The sequence below is a fragment of the Hemiscyllium ocellatum genome, chromosome 18 (assembly GCF_020745735.1).
Source record: "Hemiscyllium ocellatum isolate sHemOce1 chromosome 18, sHemOce1.pat.X.cur, whole genome shotgun sequence".
Taxonomy (NCBI): domain Eukaryota; kingdom Metazoa; phylum Chordata; class Chondrichthyes; order Orectolobiformes; family Hemiscylliidae; genus Hemiscyllium; species Hemiscyllium ocellatum.
In genome coordinates this window covers 64,672,900-64,700,825 of record NC_083418.1, presented here as the reverse complement: position 1 = coordinate 64,700,825, position 27,926 = coordinate 64,672,900, and the positions used below count along the sequence as shown (strand labels likewise).

At 41.0% G+C, this 27,926-nt stretch overlaps 1 protein-coding gene across 1 annotated transcript in view; it reads left to right on the top strand.

Moving 5' to 3' along the window:
• The window catches only part of lrrc4ca (leucine rich repeat containing 4C, genome duplicate a), a 104,571-nt gene extending 76,952 nt beyond the window's left edge, over window positions 1-27,619 (top strand). Inside the window, exon 2 of the mRNA XM_060838590.1 lies at window positions 25,465-27,619. Within this exon, the coding sequence (XP_060694573.1) occupies window positions 25,515-27,437 (1,923 nt within the window). The 5' untranslated portion in view covers window positions 25,465-25,514 and the 3' untranslated portion in view covers window positions 27,438-27,619. The remainder of the gene's footprint in view (window positions 1-25,464) is intronic.
• Window positions 27,620-27,926: the final 307 nt, after the last annotated feature.

Genomic DNA, 27,926 nt, shown 5'->3' with positions numbered 1-27,926 from the left:
TCATGCTAAAGACTTTTTTTTTCCCCATCTGAAATATTTTTTCAATTAATCAAGAAAAGTAGTCAAATAAAATGAGAAATTTAGTACTCTTGTGATTTTTGTTCTGTGTTTTTCCACTTGATTATTCTGTAATTTTTTGCACTGCTAAAGGGTTGACAGAATCAAGAGTGTGTTGCTGGTAAAGCACAGCCGATCGGGCAGCATCCAACGAGCAGGAGAATCGACGTTTTGGGCGTAAGCCTTTCATTAGGTATGATTCCCAAAACATTGATTCTCCTGCTCCTCAGATGCTGCCTGACATGCTGCGCTTTTCCAGCACCACAGTCTCAACTTTGATCTCCAGCATCTGCAGTCCTGACTTTCTCCTCCTTGAAGGTTGACAGCCCCACTTGTGGTCCATTTGTAAATCTTGTTTGCATTTGGATTTGATACTCCACTTTTTCATGCCCTTGAGTACAATCACAGTCCCCTAAAACGCAGGCCATGATCGGTGATTATACTAATGACAGCTTTTTGTAACAGGTAAAATGCTAGTACCAAGCAACAGCGCACATAGCAGCCTTCAGGGGTTTTAAGATATTTACTAACACATATTAATAGAATTACTTCCCCAAGTGAATTTAGAATTACTCACAATTGTAATTTATACCATGGTTTGGGAAGCAATTAGCAAATTGGAAAGTGTGGAAAAGCCTGCAGAATGTGCTGCTAGTTTATTTAAAGTTTCCTTTGCAATCAAATTGGAAAATGTTGCCAGTCAGTTGGCCTGATGTTCAACCTTCTGTCACAAAGTCAATGCCTATTACATTACCCATTGAATCTTTAAGTTGTACAACTTTGGAATTCTCCAAAGTGTTACAGTACCACTCCCACTGTCATAATTAGAGCTGAAACCATAGTCCTTATTATGTTGTCAGAGGAGAAACCAAAATTCAATCTGAACAATTTGATGTTATCTCAATCACAGAACATTTCTGTTTACATTTTGCCACCTAACACTTTGAAAGAGGCTTAATAGTTTAGTGAGTCTTCCAACTGGCAAGTTTGGAAATTGGTTAAGTTCCAGTGACAATTCAATTATTAACTTTGTTGCAACCAATATTTCAGTTCTTAAATAAAGCTAAATTAATTACCACAGTAAATGAAAATGCAAAAACTGTCTTATGACCCCTTCCTGACATGGCGTTTTCTGAGATGAATATTCTTTGTACCACATGGCGTTTGCTACTCTGACAGTAAAAGTCAGTTCAGGTTTTTTACTGCTGCCAATTCTCCCTGTCTTTGTTTTGATTTGAGCCTACCTATTGATTCGAGGACATACCACTGTAGAATATCGACAAATAAGGACTTTTCTTCAATGGCAAGAGGGTTATTGCATGATGGCAGTACGTGCAACTGCATTAGATCAGGCATAATAATGAGGACCGTAGGACACGAGTGTCGATCCATCTGCTCCCTCTGAAAGCAGAAGGATGACTCCTTGTCTCTACCTACAGACTGTGTGTGACATCAATGGAACCAATGTAAAATGAACATTAACCCATTACATACAAACCAGAAACATGGGTAAGCCACTCGGTCATTCAAGCCTGCTCTGCCGCGCAATAAAAACGTGGCTGGTCTGATTTTAAACTCAATTCTACATTCCTATGTATCTTTGATCATCTTTCATCCTCTTTGTAATCAAGAACCCATTCCTCTGCCTTCAAGATTCTTCATCCACTGCCTTTTGAGGAAGGGAATCCCAAAGACACTCAGCCATCTGAGAGAGAAAATGTATCCTCATCTCTGTCGTAAATTGGTGACCCCTTATTTTGAACACTGACCCTTGATTTTAGATTCTTCCACAACACGAAATGTCCTTTCAGCGTCCGGCTAGTCAAGTTCCTGCAAGATCCTACATGTTTCAATTAAGCTATTTCTGACTCTTCTAAACTCTAGAGGATACAGCCCTAACTTGTCTCGCCTTTCTTCAACCTTTCAGAACAGTTATCTTCTGCATAACTCTGTCAAGATAGTGATTGTTGAGTTTTTTTTTAAAAATCAGGTACTTCTTAATTGTCCAGGAATTTTGCTCATTTGAATATTTAATTGTGCAATATCAATGAGTGATATAAGCACTGATTATTTTTCCAAATTAGTGTAGATTCTGTCTTCATTCATTCTGAAGACTTTTTTTTCTGAAATATTGCGTTGAGCTGCAACATGAATTGTGCAGAAGTCAATGAAGGTAAATGCTTGCACAGCTTATGATGGACCAGTGTTTCTGAAATGGTCTTCCTGATAATAAAAAAGCAGTAACTGCTCATTAAATTAGAATGGATTGTGTCTTCATTCATTCAGAATATTTTTAAATGCTGCAAAGAGTTGTAGTGCAATTATTCAAACTTGCATTCGAGTGATGTGTCATAACAGTAAGGTTGGTACAAATGTGTTCCCATGGTGTGAAATATTGCTGGACTGGCAATATAGCTGGAGAGAGTGCAGACTGCTGAGCGATAACCAAAAAAGAAATAGGACTCTGCAGCTCCAGCCACTGCTGAATTTGTAATACAGTAGGTCCTCGCTTAATGCTGAGTTTGCATTCCTGAAAATATTCCTGGATTGGGAAGAGACCTCACCTCAGAGGTCAGGAAAGAGGAAAGGCAGGAATCAGGATTTTTTTATTGCTCTGTTATGAAGTGTAGGCGTCATTGACTGGCCAGCATTTATTGCTCTTCCCCAGTTATTCTCGAGAAGGTAGTGGTGAACTTCTCCAGTTTGTGAACTGTTGGTAGACCCACGGTGTCTTCAGGGAGTGAACTCCAGGATTTTGACCCAATATCACTGAAGGAATGGCAGTATATTTCCAAGTCAGGATGGTGTGCCTCTTGAAGAAAAACTTGCAGTTGCTGGTGTTGCCATGTGTCTGCTGCCTTGGTCCTTCTAGATGGAAGTGTACATTGATTTGGAAGGCACGGTCTAAGAATTTTGGGTAAGTTTTTGCTGTGTTATCTATCGATTGAATACCCTGCTGCTGCTGAGCTTTGTGGTGGATGAAGTAGATATTTGCTGATGCAGTGCCAATCAAATGGGTTGCTTTGTCCTGGATGGTGTGAAGCTTCCTGAGTATTTTTGGAACTGTACTCATTCAGGTCATTGGAGAATATTACATTCACAATCCTGACTGGTGCTTTGTAAATGGTGACCAGGCTCTGGAGAGTCAGGAGATGAATTATTAATTGTATTATTCCTAGCTTCTAGCCTGCTCTTGTAGCCACTGTATTTATACAGTGAGTTCAGCTGAGCTTCTTGTCAATGGTAACCCCCACGATGTTAATAATGGAAGATCCAGTCATGGTAATGTGCAGAGACAGTGGTTAGACAGTCTCTTATTGGCGATGGTCATTGTCTGGCTTTTACATGCCACTTGTCAGCAGAAGCCTGGATATTGTCCACGTCTTTTTCCATTTAAATATGGACTGCTTCAGTATCTGAGGAGTTACAAATGGTGCTGAACATTGTGCAGTCATCAGCAAACATCCCCATTTCTGACTTTATAATGGAGGGAAGTTCATTCATGAAGTAGCTGCAGATGGTTGGGCCAAGGGCACTATCCTGAGCGACTCCTGCAGCGATGCGCTGGAATGAGATGACTGACCTCCAGCAAATACAGACTTCTTTCTATTTGTCAGGTATGACTCCAACCAGGGGAGAGTTTTTCCTCTTTGATTCCTGTTTTCTTGATGTCATTTGGTTTGCACCAGTAACAATGTTAAACAGAGCAATGCTAAATGAGAGTTCACCATGTTCATTCAGCAGGAAGATCATTTCATGAACATTGATCCTTATTAAGCTCTCTAAGCACTTGCTCCAGATGGTGCTTCATTCATATTTGTTTGAAAATTCAAGAAGCATCACCATGCTTTCTGGCCTTTCCTTCTCCCTGGCCTCCGAGATGTGGCTTCTTCCCAATCCAGGAATATTTTCAGGAATGCAACCATGACTTTACAGCACTCCAAGTCCTAGAATAGCTGGAATTAGAAAATTCTGCTTGAATTTTCGATGAGGACAAGTTGCAGCTTTGCAGTTTGCACTCTGACAATGCTAGCAACCTGGCAATATTTCATATGGTGTTTGTATTTAATTCAGAGTGAGTTAATTGTGACTGCAAGTCAAAAGAATCTATTTCAAGTTTGCGAGTGGCTCTTATGTGGAGTCAGGTTTATCCATATAAAAGTCAAGGAATTTATGGAGTCAGCGTTTGCAGTATTTTTACACTGTTGTCCACACCTCACTGTTACAAGTCCAGGCTGTGTTAGTAGTGCAGAGAATATATATTAAATCAAATTTGCCTTTCATCTTTTCAGGCTGTCAAAACACAAATTATTTTTAATTCATTCGCAAGATGTGGGTGGAATTGATTACTCATCGCTGGTTGCCTCGAGTAGGTGGTGATGGTGGTCATTCTTTCAAAATCACTGCAAAAGTATTTTTGATACAAATTAATTTTTGGCTTGCCAGGCTAGTTCTAAAGGTGAACACTTGGGCCTGGCCACATATGAGTAGCCCGTTACCTTCCTCAAAAGACATCAGTTAATCAGTTGGATCTTTACAACAATTCAGCAGTCTCAAGGTTTTTAAAAACAGAAGCTTCTCGTTTCCAGGTTTGTTTAAGAATATCTGAATTCACATTCTCAAACTGACATATTGGTTTTTAATATTGTACTTTGCTTATTGTACTAATGCACTTTGGAAAACTGCTCCATATGTTTTCATAACAAATTACACATGAAATGTAGAATTGTAGCAAGGGGGCCTGTTAGAGATTTTTACTGAAAACTGCATTAGTTATTGCCATACCATACAGGGATTTCTCTCATCCGCAGTCATTCTTTAGTGTTCTATTTACTAAGTTTTGCTGATTCTGTAGTGTTACTATTCAGTGAATTGCTTTCACTGAATATGGACCTACTTTTCTGTCTCATAAACTATAATAAGTATAGCTGATTAATCCAAGGGGATTCCCAACTCTTAACTTGTGAACTGTTGACTTTTTGTTTATAAATAAAGGATAATTTGAATATATATGGAACTGTTCAGTGCATAAACTTTTCTTTCCAGTGGGATTAATTCAGAGGCAGCTTTATATACAATGTACAAGTCATTGTGGTATAACGTGCGTTTTGTCAATGCGAATTCATTAGAACACGACTGACTTATTGGGAACACTGTTTCTAAAGTGGGGAACTTTATAATGTGTGTTGGCTGGAATACAATTACATCAACATTTTCGATGCTCATTCTAAAGTGCTATTTTTCTATAACGCAAGATTGCACAAGAACATAACCATTGTGTTATAGATGAACTGACTGTCTATGGACTGAAGACAAAAAACAATTGAGTCAGTTTGAACTAAATGTGGAAGTCATCGGGGAAGGGATGACAGTGATCTGAGGTGACAGAGATCCACCCAGCTATGCATATTGTGAGGTTCAGCTCATATTAATCTTGGACCTCACTCCTTGCCCAGACACCACCTCCCATCTGAAACCAGCGGAAGTTACTTCTCATGCGGATCGAAGTCAACATTAGTGGGTGGTCAGGTTGATATTTGGTGTCTAAAGAAACTGTAATTACTGGGGTCAGCCAAGTGTTCCTCATAGAATATGAGTTCCCTGAACCCTGGCTGACAGATATAAACAGGAGTGTCAGTGTTTCTGCTCACTCTAGGATCCAACTTTGTGCGAGATTTCAATTCTTGCACTGGCTGAGGTTACCATTTAGGACTCTCCTTCTCAACCTCTTCCTTCACAGACCATCACAGATCATACTTCTGTATTGAGAGAGCAGCCTTATGGTCCTGCTGGACCTCTTTGCCTTTACCAAGGGTTATGGGAAAAATGCAGGATTATCAAATCAACTATGATCTCTTTGAATGGTAGATCAGGCTTAAAGGGCTGAATAGCCTACTTCTATTCCTATGTCTCATGATTTTGTAACCTGCCATGGCTTATCCAGCAGCACATTGCAAATCCAGCAGCACATTGCAAACCTATGATTCTCCCAGTTCGAAGAAGGGCAGCAGATGCTTGAGAAAACTGTAGCTCTAAGATTCGCTCAAAGCAACACACCAATCCTGACTGGAAATCACATTACCATTCCTTCATTGTGACTGGGTTAAAACCCTCGATTTTTTTCAGTACAGAATTGTAGGTTTGCCTCGACTGTAAAAATTTGAGAAGATGGCTCACCCCCATCAGCTCAAGGGCAATTAAGAAAAGACAGTAAATACAGGTCCAGTCAGTGACATCATCATGTTGCAACAGAAGACACTTAATTTTTGAAGTCTTCAAGATGCTCAGCTTTTTTGATAGCATTCACATCCTCACAACTCATTTTACAAGACTATATCTCTAACTGGCTGCTCTGTCTCACCTCAAGCATCTCATCATTACTCTGATTTTGATGGGGACAGTGTTTTAGATCCCACCACAGCAACTGATGGAATTCAAATCCAATTAATAAATCTGGAAACGAATACAAGTGTCAATAATCAAACCATGAATCTATCATTGTTCTGGTTTACCAACGTCCTACAGGGAATGAAATCTGCTGCCTTTGCACGTTCTGGCTTCCATGTGAATCCAGACCCATAGCATTGCAGTTGACTCTGAAATGGCCTCTTAAGCCACTTAATTCAAGGATAGTTAGGAATAAGAAACAAATGCTGGACACCACATCCCAGAATAAAGAAAAGAAAGAGAAAATTGACAGTGAGGATATCAAGGATCAGTGCTGGGTCACAGGTTAACAGTTTAAAATTCAATTTAACAAATTACACACCCACTATGCAATGAAACACGACCTATAGGACAAAATGGATGAGAAAAATGATGTTGATTCACTCCTATTTCTATTATTTGTGCAACTTTTGTAAGCTTAGTTCAGGCTTACTGTAAAAGTGACATGCATGATTAGATTATGTTATTGAGTTGTGACTGTCCCATTTAAATCAGGTTCTCAGATCCTCTGAGATGGACAGTGTTCTGACTTGTTATTTTGGGCAAGTATAATTGTTGAGGTGGAAACATGTTGGCCACGTATCTCCCTAACTACCTGTGCCTATGTCTGCTTTCACTGTTATCATTCCTGCTCGCAGCAGTGATAAAAATAAACCCTTCGCAGTATAAATATCACGGTCCCATGGGTTTATTGAACTTTACAATAGACCAACTGAAATGACAGTAGCTCAGTGGATCCAGGGAGAAATTGTGATCTATCTCACTGTGGTGCCTCCAATGCGATGATTTTGAATCTAGGGCTACGTTTATTTTGGCTCATAGTATTTCTTCTTCCTGAAGTTAAATTGTAATTGTGAGTAGTTTTCATAAGAAAACCCCAGCTGCCATTAAAGTTAATGCAGCTGAAGTGGTATGAGGAAACTGAGAAAATTTATTGAAAGTTTATGTGAAGTAGCCTCTGTGAAATGTGCAGACTTCAGAATTATGTATAATTACTTGAAATGTAGAGAATTGTAACAGGCAATTTGGTGCAGGTGGTCATAGAGTCATGGAGAGGTACAGCATGGAAACAGACCCTTCGGTCCAACCCGTCCATGTCAACCAGTTATCCTAACCCAATCTAGTCCCACCTCCCAGCACCCAGCCCATATCCCTCCAAACCTTTCCTATTTATATACCCATCCAAATGCCTTTTAAATGTCGCAGTTGTACCAGCCTCCGCCACTTCCTCTGGCAGTTCATTCCATACATGTACCATCCTCTGTGTGCAAAAGTTACCCTTAGGTCTCTTTTATACATTTCTCCTCTCACCCTAAACCTACGTCTCTAGGTCTGGACTCCCTGACCCCAGGGAAAAGACTTTGCTATCCATGCCCCTCATAACTTTGTAAACCACTATAAGGCTACCCCTCAGCCTCGGACACTCCAGGGAAAACAGCCCTAGCCTGTACAGCCTCTCCCTATTACTCAAATGGCAATATCCTTGTCAATCTTTTCTGAACCCTTTCAAGTTTCACATTTTTCTGATGGGAAGGAGACCAGAATTGCATGCAATATTCCAACAGTGGCCTAACCAATGTCCTGTACAGCCACAACATGATCTCGCAACTCTTGTACTCAATACTCTGACCAATAAAGGAAAGCATACCAAACACCTTCTTCACTATCCTATCTACCTGCAACTCCACTTTCAAGGATCTATGAACCTGCACCCCAAGGTCTCTTTGTTCAGCAACACTCCCTAGGACCTTACCATTAAGTGTATAAGTCCTGCTAAGATTTGCGTTCCCAAAATGCAGCACCTCACGTTCATCTGAATTAAACTCCATCTGCCACTTCTCAACCCATTGGCCCATCTGGTCAAGATCCTGTTGTAATCTCAGGTAACCCTCTTCGCTGTCCACTACATCTCCAATTTTGGTGTCATTTGCAAACTTACTAACACTACCTGTTATGCCTGTATCCAAATCATTTATGTAAATGACAAAAAGTAGAGGACCCAGCACCGATCCTTGTGCTACTCCACTGGTCACAGGCCTCCAGTCTGAAAAACAACCCTCCACCACCACCCTCTGTCTTCTACCTTTGAGCCAGTTCTGTATCCAAATGGCTAGTTCTCCCTGTATAATCAGTCTCCCATGGGGAACCTTGTCGACCGCCTTACTGAAGTCTATATAAATCACATCTACCGCTCTACCCTCATCAATCCTCTTTGTTACTACTTCAAAAAACTCAATCAAGTTTGTGAGACATGATTTCCCACGCACAAAGCCATGTTGACTATCCCTAATCAGTCTTTGCCTTTCCAAATACATCCTGTCCCTTAGGATTCCCTCTAACAACTTGCCCACCACCGACATCAGGTTCACTGGTCTATAGTACCCTGGCTTGTCCTTACCACCCTTCTTAAACAGTGACACTACGTTTGCCAACCACCAATCTTCCAGCCCCTCCCCTGTGAATATCAATGATACAAATATCTCAGCAAGAGGCCCAGCAATCACTCTCTAGCTTCCCACAGTGTTCTTGGGTACACCTGATCAGGTCCTGGTGATTTATCCACCTATAACCGTTTCAAGACATCCAGTCGATGCTAGTGTTTGTGCTCCTCATGGTTCTCCAACATACTCTCTTTATCCAGCCTAATCTTCTATTCCTTCCTCCTTCCTGTGTTTATCCAACTTCTCCTTATATGTATCTCTGTTACTTTTATCAAGCTCTTCTTTTTAATAGCTAGTTCCACATTCTAGTCATTCATTGGGATTTTTTTTTCCCTGTTGAATTCCAATCTTGATAATGAAAACTCAATGGCCGAAGGGACTTACTCTGTGTTAGAGTGCCTGATGGTTTTGTCTGTAGTGTATTGCAAATCTATGTTTTTGTATATATAGTGCAGAGTAAGAAATATAAAAGTGCATTTATACAGGAAATGACATTGGGTTGGCCATTTAGGCCTGAATGGGAATGGGTTTTGAAATACTGCTATTATGGAATACAGAATAGCAAGATCCCAGCAACTGATGACTGGTGATGTATGTTGGGTAATTAAGTTGGCTTGGAGAATTCCATAATTCATCGAGCGCCGTCAAATCTTTAATCCACCTGAACATCTAGAATAATCTCTGTTTCATACAAATTTGAAATATAAAACAAAACCATTGCAGATTTGCCTCAGTACTAAACTGTAGTATTATCTTGAATAACAGTTCAAGTTCAGTACCTATGAGGATGGCTTCAACTGGGATCTTGGGTTCATGTCATATTCCAGGTGACCCCAGAACATTATACACACACACTCTCACACAGCCACACACACACATCCACACTCTCTCTCACATGCACATCCTCTCACAGACATATATTCCATTACACTTGTGCATGCGCCCATACTCACACCATCACTACCTCCCCCCGGCCTCTCTCTCTCTCTCACACACACACATTCTCTCTCTCTCACACAAACACACATACATTCTCAACCTCTCTCCCTCACACACACACAGACACACATATATAAGTCTATGGGGTGAATTTGCATTCGCAGATTTGTATTTGCAGATACATTCTATTTTGCTCAAAAAGCACACAATCTGCAGGCAGTCACTCCATGTGACATTTTGTAAATTCCTAAATTGAAAATAGAACCAGTCTGACTCAAGATTGGGATACAGCCAGAATCTAACCTCACACCATTAATGCATTGTCTGAGCTGAGATGTCACCTTTTGTTATAAAACCTTAAGTTATCTCAGGAATGTGAATTGAAAGAAGTTCTGGGGTTTACATATTAATGATTCAAAACCTGCAACCTGTTCTAAGTGTTTAAAGACTTAAGAGCAATCTAAGTTTGTCCAATACATTGCATCAGTTGTATGACACTTTGATCTTTTACTATAAATTCTGTGTCCTATGATCCTGTTCACCAGCTACCTGATGAGGGAACAGCGCTCTGAAAGCTAGTGCTTCCAAATAAACCTTTTGGACTATAACTTGGTGTTGCGTGATTTTAAACTTTGTCCATCTCAGCCCAACACCGGCACCTTCACATCTTGAAAAATGAGTGAGTGAAGGTTGAGCCTATAACCTCTGACTCTGGTGATAATACTATTGACTGTGCCAGTCTGATTATACTTGAATATAACTATGTCAAGGAGATTGAATAACATTTAAAAACCATTAAATTTTTTTATTAACATCTGACCATTTTGGATTCCCCTGCACTTTTAGAAGGATTGCTTTAGCCCTGGTTTGTGATTCTGTTTAACTGTCACTTTTACTGGAATATATCTTTGGTCAAACAAAAGCAGGAGAGATGGGATGGGGCTGATTACAGGATTTTATACTACCTTAGTTAAATTAGGATTAGCAATCTTTATTTTCAATTTTCTTTTTCATTGTATGCTGTTTTATCATTCCAATTGAAAGCAATGAGAATGAAATCTCTGAATCTTGATGAAAGTAGTGTTTAATTGCCATGAATCTATCAAATGGTTCAAAGGTTATGCTTGGGCATGCAATGCTGGATATGGAATATTTTCCTGGTGAATTTGTGTCATCTTCACTTCTGACAGTCAAAGTAATGATACTGGGAGTAACACTATTGCTATTGCTTGATGAGTCTATGGGATGGCTGTCCCTCCAGTGGGACAGTTCCCCAGCTATTGTGAAGGAGAAGTTTGAAATGGTTGGCACGGCTGGGCTGCAATTACCGTTTTCAATGCCTACCCTAATGTCACATCATCCATCCAGTTCCATTCCTTTCAGATTTCATTGCAATTTTTTACAGTAGAATGGCCAGCAGGTCTCTATCAGGGAGCAGTTAAGAGTCAACCACATTACTGTGGATCTAAAGTTTTATGTGACCAAAATCAGGTAAGGATGACAGGTTTCTCTCCCTCAATGACACAACAGAAGCAGATGGACTTTTATTACAATCATTACAGGGCCATTTACTGTGACTCACTTTTAATTCTTGAATGATGAAATTAGGTTGCACACACAGTTGTCATACTATTTGAATTGTTCCCAGGCCTCATGATTACAAGTCCAGTGAAAATCTCACTGAAGATAACTCCAGACTGTCATGATTCCAGCTGGTGGTAATACTGGGCAAGTGAACTCCCAGGGTGAAACCTGGCTTTAAGACCATAAAGTTTTATTTTTAATTGCTGTGTGGTCAGGCACTAAAAATATTCATATGAGGCTATCAGTACACTTCCAACAAAAGAACATATGTTTATGATATGAATAGAAGAAGAAATATGTATATATATATATAAGAAAGTTAGGGAAGATTTCTTCATCCACAGCAAAAAGCAGTATTCAACTCTCTTTCACCAGCAATACCCTTCATGGACACCCAAGCCCAGTGATGTAGAATTTCTATCTTCACTTTAGGGCAGCACAGTGGCACAGTGGTTAGCACTGCTGCCTGATAGCATCAGAGTTCAATTCCTGGCTCAGGTGACTGACTGTGTGGAGTTTGCACATTCTCCCCGTGTCTGCGTGGGTTTGCTCCGGGTGCTCCGGTCTCCTCCCACAGTCCACAAATGTGCAGGTTAGGTGAATTGGCCATGCTAAATTGCTCGTAGTGTTAGGTGTAGGGGAATGGGTCTGGGTGGGTCGCTCTTCGGCGGATTGGTGTGGATTTGTTGGGCTGAAGGGCCTGTTTCCACACTGTAAGTAATCTAATCTAAAAAACAACTTTAAATTTCATATTCAACTGCTGAGGTTGCAGACATTCTGCAAATCCATCAGATGCGATTCTCATGTCTCTCCCAGAAATACACAAGTATGGGCTAATTCATTGGCTTTTCTTATTGAAGTCTAAGTTTTAAAAAAGAATGCTTTCCAGTTACTTTGACTACACTCAGGCTGCTAAACAGTGCATCTACAGCTCCTTTTCTGAACCAGGCTTACTTGTGGCACTTTCCTATTTCTCTGTCTCTTTCTCTTGCTCTCTCTCTCTCTCTCTGTCATAAGTACTCAAGTTAGTAAGAGCTCAAACAATTGCCATGCAGCACTCCTAGAACAGGCAGCTTGTCTAGTCACATGATTTCTTGACGTGTTTTGACCTATGGCTAAGAAATGTGTTTCTGACTTAAAAGAGGTCACCTTCACAGAACTGCAAAACAAGATCCATTTAAAACTACATTAAAACTCATCTTACCAAAGAGTAATAATTTATTGTAACTCTTCATCAAAATATCCACAGCCATAACTGCACTCCAAAATGATGTAACAGCATAGAGTTGTATGAAATAGCTGCAGGAAGGCTTTATTTGTGTGAAAATCCCTGAGCCCACTTCCGAACAGCAACATCATATGGACTGCAATCGTTTGAAAAAAAGTCACTCACAATCAACTTCATTCAAATTTAAAGAGATTTATCATATTATGGTCACTATTTCCCAAAATCATGCCAGCAGCAAGCTATTAATAACCCCCTCTCATTCCATGACGCTGCATCTAAAACAGAATGATCCCTAGTTAGTCTTTCATCATATTGTGCCAAAAGCCCATTTCATACACACAGAAAATTAATCTTCCACAACATTAATACAGATTTGGTTTCCTCAGTCAACATATAAATTAAAGTTGCCCATTACCACTGTATAAACCATATTACATGCATTTCTGATTCTCTGATTGTACCATACATGACATTACCATGATGTGTGAATGCCATATGTATTCCAATGCCCTCCCAGCTATACCAGTTCTCCTGGCACATGTTCAACCCCATTCTCCTGTCTTATCCTTGTATGTTTGATCCCCTTACTAACCCAGAACTTGTCTATCTCTGTCTTACATACACTCAATGACCTGCTCTCCACAGCCTTCTGTGGCAGTGAGTTCCGGAGATTCCCTACCCTCTGAAGAAATTCCTCCTCATCCAGTTATAATGGGTCATCCCTTCACGCTGAGGTAGTGATCTCGGGTCCTAGTCTTGGCACTGTCCCTAAATTATAAACTGCTTGTTTTCCATTTTGGGTGGATTAAGCAAAAACATCACTAAATAAATACTGAGAGGATTAAAGCAAGTGTCTGTGGTTCTCTGAGCAAACTCCTTTTGAGTACTGATTCTATATTTTTTCCCTGACACTGTCTGAGGCTATAACAGCAGTTCACAAATTTCATTACATATTTGACTTTGAAAAGTATGGTTTCAGCTGCATAATTAAAACTAGCTAAACCCTTTGCACCGTTGATTGATACTGTCCCATCTTGGCTGAAACCTAATCCATACCTCTGGTAATCATCAAGTCGACCATTTCAATGCACCCCTGATAAGCCTCCCATTATCTACCTTCTGAGATTGTCCAAAATTCCATTGGCCCTGCCTTACTTGTCCTGATTCTTCAGCATTTCACCCACTAACTTTTAGAATTTTATTTAGTTATAAATTGTGACTGGGGCCCAGTGATGGAAGGAGCAATTGCCAATTGTAAAATAGACTCTTTTGTCTTGCTTGACAGATAAACGAGCAGTTGTAATGTTGCTCAGATGAAATACAAACATATCACAACATTCAGTCCATCATATCATATGGTGGACGTAACCAGGGAATCAAAGTGTCATCTTGATATTCCAAATAGAGAGACAATGACCGTGATTTTCCCATTTTTAGTTCAGAGTTGTGCACTGCAAACACCAAGCTTGTGGTCAAAGATGGCTGCTGATTGCACATGCTCAGTCATGCACGTGCACTTAAGCATTGGGCGTGGCAGAGGTGGAGCTCCAAACCTGCGCTTCGATAGATGCATTAGTGACGCATGGTCTTTGCAGCCTGTGAATCAGCAATCAGGTTGTGTTGGGTTGCTGTAATCACAGGGGCATGATAAACTCCATTTATAAGATTGCTGATGGCACCACCATTGTAGGTCTGACCTCAAACAACAGCAGTGGAAATTTTGCCTCTTGCAAACATGCTGGTTGATACTTTAGCTCACCTGTTAAATGGTGGATCTGTAGGATGGACTTCTTTTAAACATACAGGTTTATGACTGAACTTACTTCCATGGAGAAGTGAGAAATCCACCCAAGCCCTCCCTCCCCATCTCAAATGTGCCACAATGCTGGTGTTTTTACAGAGCTACTATTGCCTTTTAGTTTTTTTTTCCAGAGGTGGGGTAATTGGCCAGGTTGCAACTTGGCTGGGTTAGAAAGATTTATTGGGGCCCATTTTATTTACCCCGAACAGATAACGCCTCCGGCCTAAGGCCTTCATGCCTTATAAAAAGGTATAATCAAAGGGGAGTGGCTAACTGGCTGTGTAGCAAGCCTTTGTTTAATTTAGAGTTTTTAGTTCAGTTCAGCAGCAGTGGGTGTGAAGAAAGACTACGTACAGCCAGATAATATCAATATCTCCTGTCTGTCTCTCTCTGTCTCTCTCTCTCTCTTTCTCTCTCTGCTGTTGCAAGTATTTTCGGAACAGCATCATTAAGTCAGGATGGTCTGTCAGGTTTTGGATATGATAAGTTATCCGGTATTCTATTTTCTGTTCTTTGTGTTTCATTCTGTAATTTTGTAAATAAATTGTTTGTTTAAAACTTAGCAGTCGAATCAGTTAATTCACTCCGGGAATATCCACTATACACTTATCTAAACAAATAGCAAAATTACAGTCTGGGCTACGTGCTTAAGAATGTTTTGATACCTGCTTAAGAATGTTTTGAGGGTCAGGCCTGACCCATAACAAACGCAACACACTGAGTTGACAGCATACAGAAGGCTCTGTCTTTCCCATGTTGTCAAATAATTGCACAAATAATTCCAAATCTGAATCGAAATGTACTTGAGGTTGAGCAACTTACCTGGTTACAGATTTAACATAGGTGTGACATGATTGTTCTTTCAAAGAGTTAGTGCTGCCCTAAGGGGCTGAATGGCCTTGTGTGCTGTCAGTTTTTCCATGCAATCTGCCCAATCTCTCAGATTCCTACTGGGAGATTCTGGTAGCATGAAATTTTTGCAATGAGAAAGAAACATTCTTCATACAAAGTTTGGGTAATCAGGTAATTGCCATAACTCTGCCACAACGTAAAGACAAGGCAGAAAGACAAGTATCTTATGATCTACAGGAAGTTCCAGGGTTATGAATGCCTGACTTATGAACATCCCGTACTTACGAACTGACCTCCAGCTTCTCATTTTTAAACCTTATTTTTTAAAATCCAAGTTACATGCGATGTTTCGTTCGAAAGAATGGGCGGACTAATTAGTCTGACTTACACACACATTCAGCTTAAGAACAGTGGAGAAAACAGAATTTGTTCGTAACCTGGGGACTTCCTTTATTTAGTACTTTTCTTGAAAGATCAACAAATGCTATTTCTAGCGTAGTGATTTGCCAAGTTATTTCAAGGCTGTTGCACCAATATCTGTTGTCCCTCAAGAGCTTTGTTGGGTCAATAACTTTCTCTTTACTGGCATCAAAATGTTAATGGCTTCACTGTGCAACTTGATATTTTTGTCGAGCTGGGCTGTAGTTTTTCAATGGAATTGAATTCTGTCTATCATCATAATAGGATCAGTTGTTATGAACACTTTTGTTTTCAGGAGAGTGATATCGGTATCTCAAAGCGATTAGGAGAAGAAGAACATTTTTACGCCACTTTTGGAGACACGTGATGTACCATATAAAGACCTTGAGCAACTCAACGTGGAGAAACGTTTTGTTAATCTTAAGTTGGGGATTAAAAAACAGAGTAAAGATTAACCGTGGTAAATGCAGAACAAAACAGAAAAAGTGTCACTTGTCCACATCCCTTGAAGCACCATAAATGCTAGAAGAAAGTGGGTTACCTTTCATATAATGGTCATTGCAATCTCCAACTGTGGCTCAAGCAGATGGTGGAACTTTATAGTGAATGCACTGGTGACTAAAAATGATAATGTACAAGGAATAAATTGTGCACGTTCTAGGTTAAAGCATTTTCCAAAGTGTATGTAGTTTAAGCTTTGGACTGATAGGAATCTTGCTGAATTCCTCAAATCTGATACTGAAGCAAAGAATGCTTCATAGTTTGACCTGATGTTTTTTAATACCAATTAAGCACAGCACTGATGACAACATAGCTCACAATTTTTTCGCTTTGACTCCAACCTCGAGCGCTCTTTATTTGATTATGAACGGTAGCTGCTAAGTGAATCACGGCCAATTTTGAAAAATGTGAATGTCATTTCTATTGTGTACAACACTTAATTGCAAGGTTTGCAAGTGGCAAGTTGAGAGTGCATTGAAAGTGTAATTTTTTGCTCCGAATTTTGTCACATTGACCGTGTTAACTGTCTCCATGTAGCTTTCTCTCCAAGACATGTTTCATTTGATGAAGTATTTTCAGCTCACCAGGGCAGACAAAACTAATTTAAATTTCAGATAGACCACTCCACTGAAATTAATTTTTTTTTGTCTGACAGTCAGCTGTTCCCCAAGGTAACACATTATTATTAAACTGACAATTCTTTTATAGGCTCTGCCTCACATTTAATAAAACTCTCACCATTTGTAAATGATTGACTATTCAGCAATGCTTCAGAAAAGAAAATAATGCGTAAGTTTTAATAAGCACCAGAGCTGTTCAGTACTTGCTTTGAAAAACTTTGCTCAAACTACACAAGTCACAGTAGTTGTTAAAAACTCCTCATGACATCCCTACACAAATTTACAGAGGCAGCTCACACAGCAACTGGTGACGTGATTGCCCAGACTACATTGAACACTTCAATTTTAGCACTCACAATGCTTCATATTCCCAACTTGTCGGAAGGCATGGGACAATTATTGGAGGGAAGATGGGGAAGTATATTAAGGCAAGTATAGTTCAACTATTGATAATCTTAATACCAATATTTTTGAAAAATGTATTGTTCCCAGGGTGTGAGTGACACTGATGACAGCGTAGTTATTGCCTTTCTCTATCACCACTCCACCTTTATTGTATTTTTGTCTTGAAATACTGTTTGTGCTGATAATGTATGTACAGTGGCATTATGTAGGAAATTTTAGGATCTTGAGAGAATCTCCCTATTTCTTTTCCTCTCGCTTTCTTATAGTTTGCATTAGCTTCGATTTACAATCCTGTGCTTCCCTGTTATACTGTACAATATTTCCTTAATTTTTGTTACTAATTTGCATAATTGAGTCTAGCTGGTCCTATTATTTAAAGTCTGGTTGAAGATTTGTAGCCCGGGTGTCCGTTGTTGTGGTTCTGTTCGCCGAGCTCAAAGTTTTTGCTGCAAACGTTTCGTTCCCTGGCTAGGGAACATCATCAGTGCTATTGGAGCCTCCTGTGAAGCGCTGCTGTGATGTTTCTTCCGGTATTTATAGTGGTTTGTTCTTGCCGCTTCCGGGTGTCAGTTTCAGCTGTAGTAGTTTGTATGTGGGGTCCAGGTCGATGTGTCTGTTGATGGATGTTCTTGCCGCTTCCGGGTGTCAGTTTCAGCTGTAGTGGTTTGTATATGGGGTCCAGGTCCATGTGTCTGTTAATGGAGTTTGTGGATGAATGCCGTGCCTCTAGGAATTCCCTGGCTGTTCTCTGTCTGGCTTGTCCTATGATGGTAGTGTTTTCCCAGTCAAATTCATGTTCCTGGTTGTCTGAGTGTATGGCTACGAGGGATAGCTGGTCGTGTCGTTTTGTGGCTAGCTGATGTTCATGGATGCGGATTGATGCTCCTATTATTGCTAATACTTCTGAAACTTATTTCAGCATGCTCACAATTTCACTTCTGCCAAAATGATTTGAATCATTCTGGTATTTTATTATAAACATCTGCAATATGAAAAAAAACCAAGCGAAAGCAAACATGGACAAGCAGCTGATGGTGTTTAACTTGAAGGACTATTTAAAAATTAGTTATAAAGCAATTTTCTCTTATGCTATACAATGCTTTCCAGAAATCCATTTTGATACAGAAATAATAGTGAGGTGATTTCTGTGAGAACAAGTAAAAACATTTGGTTGGTTTTATTTGGCAAATGTAAAGCCACTGTTCTAGAGTGCAAAGTCAACGTAACATGGGTGGAACCTTGTTGAGGTATTGGGGTCTGATTTGCTGGGCCATGAGCATATGGGAGATCTGCCTACCTCCAGGGAAAGCCTGCCATGCTATATGTTCATCAGGCATTTGCCAAGTGAGGTAAGGGGAGGCCAAAGTGGACTTTCAACAGGAATTAAGATGTTGATGGTGGCAATTGCACACAGTGGGAGCTGCTGCCAAATGTGATGCCAGCAACTCTTCCACTCAGCACCAGCCCAAAGGAGGGTAGGCAGAACCTTTCTTGTTCATTATCTTGTGGGATGTCAGCATCGCTGTCTGGACAGCATCTATTGACTGTCCTACATTGCCCTTGAAAAGGGGGTGGTGAGCTGCCTTTTTTTGAACTGCTGCAGTCCACTTGCTCTGGGTTAACCCAGAATGCCCTTAGGAAGGGAATTGCAGGATTTGTCCCAGCAACAGTGAAGGAATGGTGATATATTTCCAAGTCAGGATGGTGAATGGCTTGAAGGGGAAATTGAAGTTGGCAGAGTTCCCATGTGTCTGCTGCCCCTCTCCTTCTAGACAGAAGTGGTTGTGGGTTTGGAATGAGCTGCCTAAGGATGCATTTTTGTGCATTTTTGTCGACAGTACACACTGCTGGTACTGAGCGTCGATGGTGGAGGGAGTGGATGTTTGTTGATGTAGTACCAATCAAGTTGACTGCTTTGTCCTCGATGATGTCAACCTTCCTGAGTGTGGTGAGAGCTGCTCACATCCAGGCAAATGGGGAGTATTCCATCACACTTGTGCCTTGTAGATGGTGGACATGATTTGGAGAGTTGGGAAGTGAGTTACTTGTCACAATATTCATAGCCTCTAATCTGCTGTTGTTGCACTATTTATGTGACGAGTCCAGTTGAGTTTCTAGTCAATGGTAACTCTCAGGAGGTCTTCAGTGATGGTAACAAAATTGAATGTTAAAGGGATGTGGTTGGATTGTTTGTTTGTTTGTTATTGGAGATGGTCATTGCCTGGCATTTGTGTGGTGCTATTGTTACTTGTCACTTATCAACCCAAGCCTGGCAAGTGTCCAGATCCTGTTGCATTTGAACATGGACTGCTTCACAGATCACAGTGGCCCAGAAGTAATATTTAGCAGCAATGTTTCTAGGTTTGGGAATCACCATGGGGATTGGTGCAAGGCATCAGCGATAAGGACAGGTGACAGTTTCCTCAATCAACCATTTATTGAGCTTGCCCCCAGCTGACAAGCAGCCCACCCAGGATGACCTGTTGGACATGTTACATGGTGATGGGCTCACCTACAACTGGAATAATCCCAGTGGCAGAGGGTTGAGGCCCTGAATAGATTCTTCATTGAACACTTAAAGACTTCAATCAATCTGTAGTGGAACAGAAGGGTGACTATGAGCCTTCCTGTCCTGAACTTAATTCTGGAGGAGGGTAAGACGATGGCAGACTTTGCCCCTGGAAGTACAAATTTCTGATCACAATCTACATCATTGAATAGACTTCTGCTACTCCATGACAAAGAACATATCTGTATTTGTGTGAGTTATAGAAGGACATCTCATATCTTTGGAACCACATAAAAATCAGGCCATTCAGCCCAACAGGTCCAACCTGACCTATCTGCATTCTCTTTACTCCTTTGACCTGAGTAAATCTATCTAGCTTTCCCGTAAAGGTATCTGTGCTATTCTGTTCAGCTCTTCACATGATGGCAAGATCTACCTTCTAACTAGTCTGGGTAAAGAATTTTCTCCTGAAATCTGTATTGGATGTATTAGTGCCCACCCTGTATGTGTGTAATTTTGGACTTCCATGAATGGAATCCTCATCATCGGGTCTACCATACAAAATCATTTCAGCAAGGGGTCAAGACCATCAGACGTTAGAAAGAGAGTTATCAACATTTTTGTTTAAATCAGGCAGACATAAAGTAGCGCAGTCCAATATAAGTCATACGACACATTCAGCTTTCAGAGCCAATGGGTCGAAGATTAACAGATGGAGTTTAATCTAGGTAAAGGCGTGATATTGCATTTTCATTCGACAAACCAAGACAGGATTTACACAGTTAAGGATAGGCCCCTGGGGAGTGTTGTCGAACAAAGAGACTGAGGGGCACAGATAGAGAGTTTCTTGAAAGTGGTGTTACAGGTGGACAGGATGGTGAAGAAGGTGTTTGGCATACTTGCCTTCATTGGTCAGGGCACTGAGTACAGGAGTTGGGATGTTATGTTATAGCTGTACAGGATATTGGTAAGGCCATATTTTGAGTAGTGCATACAATTCTGGTTACCCTGCTAAAGGAAGGAAGTTATTAAACTGGAAAGGGTACATACAAGATTGACAGAGATGTTATTGAGACTGGTCAGTCAAAGGGTGGAGAAATTATTTGGTGCATGTGTCCCAGACATGTTGTTGTCTGAAACGCTCCACAAGTTGGCATCCTGTTCCCTCAATGTCAAGGAGACCACATCGAGAGCAATGGACACAGTAGATGAGGTGTTTGGATGTACAAAAAAATCTCTACCTCCGTCCTGTAAAAACTCTTAGCACTTGCTCCAAATTCCTCTGCCTTCACCGCATCTACCCCCAGGAGAAGCAATTCCACTCCAGAACATCCCAGATGGCCTCCTACTTCAAGGACTGCAATTTCCCCTCTCACGTGGTTAACAATGTCCTCCAGCATATCTCCTCCACTTCCTGCACCTCCACTCCTGAAACCCCATCCCTCCAACCACAAGAAGGACAGAACCCCCCCCCCCACCCCACCAATCCTCTCCTTCCACCTACCAAACTCCAGATACAGCGCATCATCCTCCGCCATTTCCACCACCTACAGTCAGACCCCACAACAAGATATATATTTCCCTCCCCACTCCTTTCAGCATTCCACAGAGACCATTCCCTCTGTGACTCCCTGCCCACAACCAACCCACCCTCCACACTCCCAGCACCTTCCCTTGCTGCTGCAACAGGTGCAAAATCTGCGCCCATACTTCCCGCTCCCCCCCACCTCACCTCCATCATAGCCCCAATAGTTTCTTCCACATCCAGCAGAGATTTTCCTGCACATCCATCCACCTCATCTACTGTGTCCGTTGCTCTTGATGTGGTCTCCTGAACATTGAGGAGACTGGAGGCCAACTTGCGGAACATTTCAGAGAACATCTTCGGGACACATGCACCAAATAACCCCTCCACCCTGTGGCCAATCACTTCAACTAACTCTCTCACTCCGCCAAGGACATGTAAGTTCTGAGCCTCTTCCATTGTCAAATTCTAACCACCCGACGCCTGGAGGAAGAATGCCTCATCATCCGCCTTCGACCCTGCACCCACACTGGATCAATGTGGATTTCACCAGTTTCCTCATCTCCCTTCCCCCACCTTATCCCAGCTCCAACCCTTCAATTTGGCATCACACTCTTGAACTGTCCCACCTGTCCATCTTCCTTCTCACCTTGCTGCTCCACCCTCCACTCTGACCTATCTCCGACCATCACCCCCGCCACCTTCATCAACCTATAACATTCCCGTCCCCCCCGATATTACTGATGATGGGCTTATGCTTGAGACATCAACACTCCTGCTCCTCGGATGCTGCCTGACCTGCTGTGCTTATCCAGCGCCACACCTTTTGACTCTGATCTCCAGAAACTGCAGTGCTCACTTTCTCCCAGATTCTGTCATATGGCTAAGTGGAGTTAAAACCTGTTGCAACAAACCAGAAAACAGCAGGAGAGTTCTGACATATTCAGTTTCCAAAAGCACTCAGTTGCAATGACATGGTTAAGAGTTGGGTCACATATAGTTGCAAACACAAAGGGAGAACGGCAATGTGTGGTGAAGTGAAACCAGGCCTGCAGGATTCCACCATCTGGATCAGATCGAATATAAGACAGGCAGGTTTAGGGAGTGAAAACAGCACATCAATCACTTTGTGCAAAGCTTGCCCACATGGCTAAAATTTTACTTGAATAATTTAAGTTGCAAAGTTAGAGGGTAACAAACTTCACCCTTTATTTTATCAGTTATTATAAAATAACTATAAACAGCTTAATAAATATCTGCTTTGAAGTGTTCATAAGAACAACAGTAGACCATGCAGCCCAGTCCAGCTGCTGTGTCATTCAATGCAATCACGGCTGATCAAGGAGTCCCCATATCTCATTGCCATTTCGAAATTTGTCAATCCATACATTAAATATATTCAATGACTGAGCTTCCACAGCCGTCTGAGGTAGAAAGTTCCAAATTTCCCAAACTTCTGAAATAGAAAATCATGGCCTGAGCCTAAGTGGCTTTCTACAATTGTGAAATTGTGTCCCCAGTACTGAGCTCCATAACCTGGTGAGCCACCTTCATCTACCTTGTCTGTCCCTTTAGGCATTTTATAAGTTTTAATTATATTGTCACTCATTCTTTGAAACGCCAGAGAATACAGGCCCAGTTTCCCCATTCGCCTTTGAATGGAGTCAGCTTGGGGTTGGGGGTTGCGTCTGTGGGTAGGAGAGGGCCACGTGATTGTTTGGATTTGGGGAGGTAAGTTAGAGGTCAATGGGAGTTTGTTGGGGGTGAGGAATTGGAATCAGGGCCTTGATGTTTAGGGGATAGGAGAGTGGCAATTCAAACCATAAACTACACAGAGTTCTCCGGGTACGGTTTATCCTAAATTCAGTGCCATTATAGGTCAACCCTTGCAGTACCCTGTGAGTCATAGTCAGCCAAGAATGATTTACTTATTCCCATTTCTACTGTCTGTTAGCTGGCTATTGGCCAATGCTCAATTCATTCCAGTACATCTCTTAGTCCATGTGTCTTCATTGTGATCACCAACCTCCAGTGAGGAGTTTTAACAAAAGCCTTTTAAAATCCAAATGTATTACACATGCTGTGCCTCAAATTGATGCTTAGTGAAATTTCGAGTGAAAAAAAAACCTGTTAATAAATCACAGTTTTGCCACTGAGAGGGTGGCTTGGTGTTCAGAGTCAGGGTTTTGAAGAGTGTCGATGGGGTGCAGATGTCCTTCAAACTTTAGTAAGGATTCTGTTAAAATGTATGAAGGTCGCAGTTGAGAGTCAGGGGAGACTGTGAACATTTTAAACAGTTTTGATTCCACTGGGATAAATGGCAATCAATGTCAAAATCGTGCACTTGATAGCTTCTGTCATGTGGTCTCCCAACACTCTTCCAGACTTAATCCTTCAATTGGATCATCACTTTTGTGTTTGTGAGAGTCAGAGACAACTTTGCAAAAAATTCATGTTACCAGAACCACTTTACAATCATACTCAATTGTTTGTACTGAAGTTTGAATGATCTACAGCTTCACTTAAATTCATTTTGACCTAAAAAGAAGTTATTTGCTGTATATTTTTTCTGATTGTCTTTATCCTGAAATAAAGCAATTGCAAATCATCATAAAACCTTTATGCAATAAATATGTTGATCATAAAATTTACCGCAGTTTTATTTCACATCAGAACAACATTGCATATTAAAACTGATCCTTTATTTTAGCCTGGAAATTGTAGTTTGGACTGTTAACATACACATTGGGAGAACTTCAAGCAAACATCAAGGCAGGTGTTTAAAATTTTTCAAATCAGACTTCCAAACCAAACTGATCGCTACTGTGCCCAGTTCCAGCTTTAACTGGGCAGCAACAGGGTGAAAGTGCATGAACCTTTTCCAAAGATCCAAGTCATCACTAAGTATGCTGATGGAGTTGTGAACCTCATTGTTATTCAAATTGAATTTCACTTTGAAGGGCCAAGTTTCTAGCACCTCAGCGAACCCAGCAACTTTGCCCAGCTGACGACTTGGTGAATTCAGATGAATAAGTTGACACCTAAATTTGGAAGTTGTCCCTGCAAAAGGAACCCCCTTGAAATGACAGTGCCCCAGCCCTTCACCTACCTTGGAGATGTCCAAAGATTCCATTTTTTTTCTCCCCCACCATGTACAGGTTTCGATCACAAGCCTGCGCTCTAAGTTCCCACCTCCAAGTTGCCATGCTATCATCCCCTGAACACCAAGGTGTCTGATTCCACTTATCCACTCCAAACAAAGCCCCATTGACCTCTAACATCCCTCCCCCAAATCTGACCAAACCCCGCAAAAGGTGCATCTAGTGCTACCAGCCCCTCAACCTTACCCCAACATTCTGAATTACCTTGTGACATTTGATTTCTCATGCCTTACCCCAGGCTGATACATATAGCTTTCTATACACCATGCTTTATCCTTTCATATCACTCCCTCCTCTTGTCATTGTGGACTTATCAGTTTTTGCAACCTCCGCCATTAGCTAGATTCTCATTAGACTGAAAGCCAGGCTTGTCCCTCACGGTCAGATAAATAAAATCCTAGGTTATTGTCCCCATTTCTTTGGTCAATAAATGTATTTATTTGCAGTTGGCTAATGTCACTTTTTTTAAAATGACTAAGGGGTTTGATACAAATACTAAATTTGTTTGTACAATAATTTTTGCCATGTAATTCCTAGTTTTAAAGATACTGCATTTTTCAAATGCAGTTTGAAAGCTTAGAACATTGCCAATGTGCATTAAAATTGTATGATTGTAAATGTGATGTTGAAAACTGTTATAAGTATTTCAGCAAAGGGAAATAATGGTTAATTTCTGAGCCTCCTGGGGATGTGCCTTGCCTGTCAGGAATGCATATTAATCAAGTCATGTCCCTTTTTGGCTGTTTGAAAGCCCTTTTCATGTATTTATGGAAGTTTGAGGTGGTTCAGATGTCAATTGGATTTGGCCTTAAAGCTGCTGTGTATGTATTATTAGAACACAGTGGCTTATGGTGAAAGTATTGTAGAGGGAATGCAGCAAACAAAAAAAATGGCATTCTGAGATGAGATTTCAAAATGATTTAGTGATATGTTGATTCTGAGTACTAATTCCTTTCTTTTCAATTTTTCCTCAGATTACAATAATAAATTGAACTCAAGAAAACAAACATCCAATAAAGTATGAATGTTGAACAAGATGACATTGCATCCACAGCAGATGATGATAGGTCCAAAGTTTAACAGGGCCATACTCGACCCCTTATTTGTGCTGCTGTTGGCTCTACAACTCCTCGTGGTGGCCGGTTTGGTCAGAGCTCAGACTTGTCCTTCTGTCTGCTCCTGTAGTAACCAGTTCAGCAAAGTGATCTGCACAAGGCGAAACTTGAGGGAAGTACCAGATAGCATCTCCATCAATACACGCTACTTGAACCTCCAAGAGAACGGGATCCAAGTCATCAAAGCCGACAGCTTCAAGCATTTAAGGCACTTAGAGATTCTACAGTTGAGTAAGAATCATATCCGACAAATTGAGGTTGGAGCCTTCAATGGCCTAACCAATCTCAACACCCTGGAGCTGTTTGACAACCGTCTTTCCACCATTCCAAGTGGAGCTTTTGAGTACCTCTCCAAACTGAAGGAACTGTGGCTGAGGAACAATCCAATTGAAAGCATACCGTCATATGCTTTCAATCGAGTTCCTTCCCTTCGGAGGTTAGACTTAGGTGAACTAAAGAGACTTGAATACATTTCAGATAGAGCTTTTGAAGGTCTGTCAAACTTAAGATATTTGAATCTCGGTATGTGTAATCTTCGGGAAATCCCAAACCTCACACCTCTGACCAAATTGGAGGAACTGGAACTATCAGGGAATCGGCTTTCGCTAATCCGACCGGGCTCCTTTCAGGGTTTGACAAACCTGCAGAAACTATGGATGATGCATGCTCAGATCCAGGTGATTGAGAGGAATGCCTTCGATGACCTTCAGTCACTAATAGAGCTTAACCTGGCGCACAACAACCTGACTCTGCTGCCTCATGACCTCTTCACCCCACTTCACCACCTGGAACGTGTCCACTTGCATCACAACCCATGGAACTGCAATTGTGACATTTTGTGGCTGAGCTGGTGGCTGAAGGAGATTGTGCCATCCAACACAACATGCTGCGCCCGTTGCCATGCACCCCCAAGTTTAAAAGGGAATTATATCGGGGAACTGGACCAGAACAAATTCAACTGTTATGCTCCAGTTATAGTTGAGGCTCCCACTGACCTCAATCTGACAGAGGGAATGGCTGCGGAATTAAAATGTCGAGCATCAACCTCCATGACCTCAGTGAGCTGGATTACTCCAAATGGCACAATAATGACTCACGGAGCTTACAAAGTTCGGATTTCTGTGCTCAATGATGGCACGTTAAATTTTACAAATGTTACTGCCCAGGATACAGGGTTGTACACATGTTTGGTGAGTAATTCTGCAGGGAACACGACAGCTTCAGCTACACTAAATGTGACTGCTACAGAAAACAGCACCTTCACTTATTTTACAACTGTCACCGTGGAAACTATGGAACCATCTGTACAGGTACACACGACAGATGACAAATTTAGACCCACACCTTTCAGTGACTGGGATACTACGTTTGTGACAACCTCCTTGACTCCTCGCAGTGCAAAGTCAACGGAAAAAACAGTCACTATTGCTATTACTGATGCAGGAGGGAATCTCATGCCCGGCCTGGATGAGGTGATGAAAACTACAAAGATTATTATTGGTTGCTTTGTAGCCATCACACTGATGGCGGCAGTGATGTTAATCATTTTTTACAAAATGCGTAAACAGCATCACCACCAGAATCACCATGCTCCCACCAGGACCATCGAGATCATCAATGTAGGTGATGACATCGCAGGAAGTACTGCTGTGGAGAGTCACCTGACCATACCCGCTATAGAGCACGAGCATATGAACCACTATAACTCTTATAAAACTCCGTTCAACCACAGCACCACAGTAAACACAATAAACTCACTACACAGCTCTGTGCATGATCCATTACTGATGCGAGTGAACTCTAAGGACAATGTACAAGAGACACAAATATGAGTTGGGGGGACACACAAATTTGCAAATGACAACAGGACAAGGCTGATTCTACTGTTTAAAAGAAGTGTCTTTAAAGAGGTTTATTTATTAAAAAATAATTCTATTGTGATCTAAAATAGAGACAATTATGTGTATTCTAAACACTGATTTGACATACAATGCTGCGCCCATTAATTTAGTCATCACCATGTTTTTCATAGGGGATTTTGATTCTCTAAGGGACTATTCAGATATTTTGTAAGAATTATGTTTCACATGGGGTTTTTATGGTGAATTCTAGTGGTGAGATTCGGTCTGTTTTGTCTCTTTCTGTTATTTCATGAGCTCTTACGACTGGTAATGACAGGGAATGCAGTATTAGAGGTAGATTTATATTAAATCTTTTATTTTCCATGTATCATCTTGTTCTATATTTACAAACAGAATCATTCTGTGAAGATTGCTTGTAAAAACAAAACAAAAAAAATCCACATACCCATGATCTTTTAA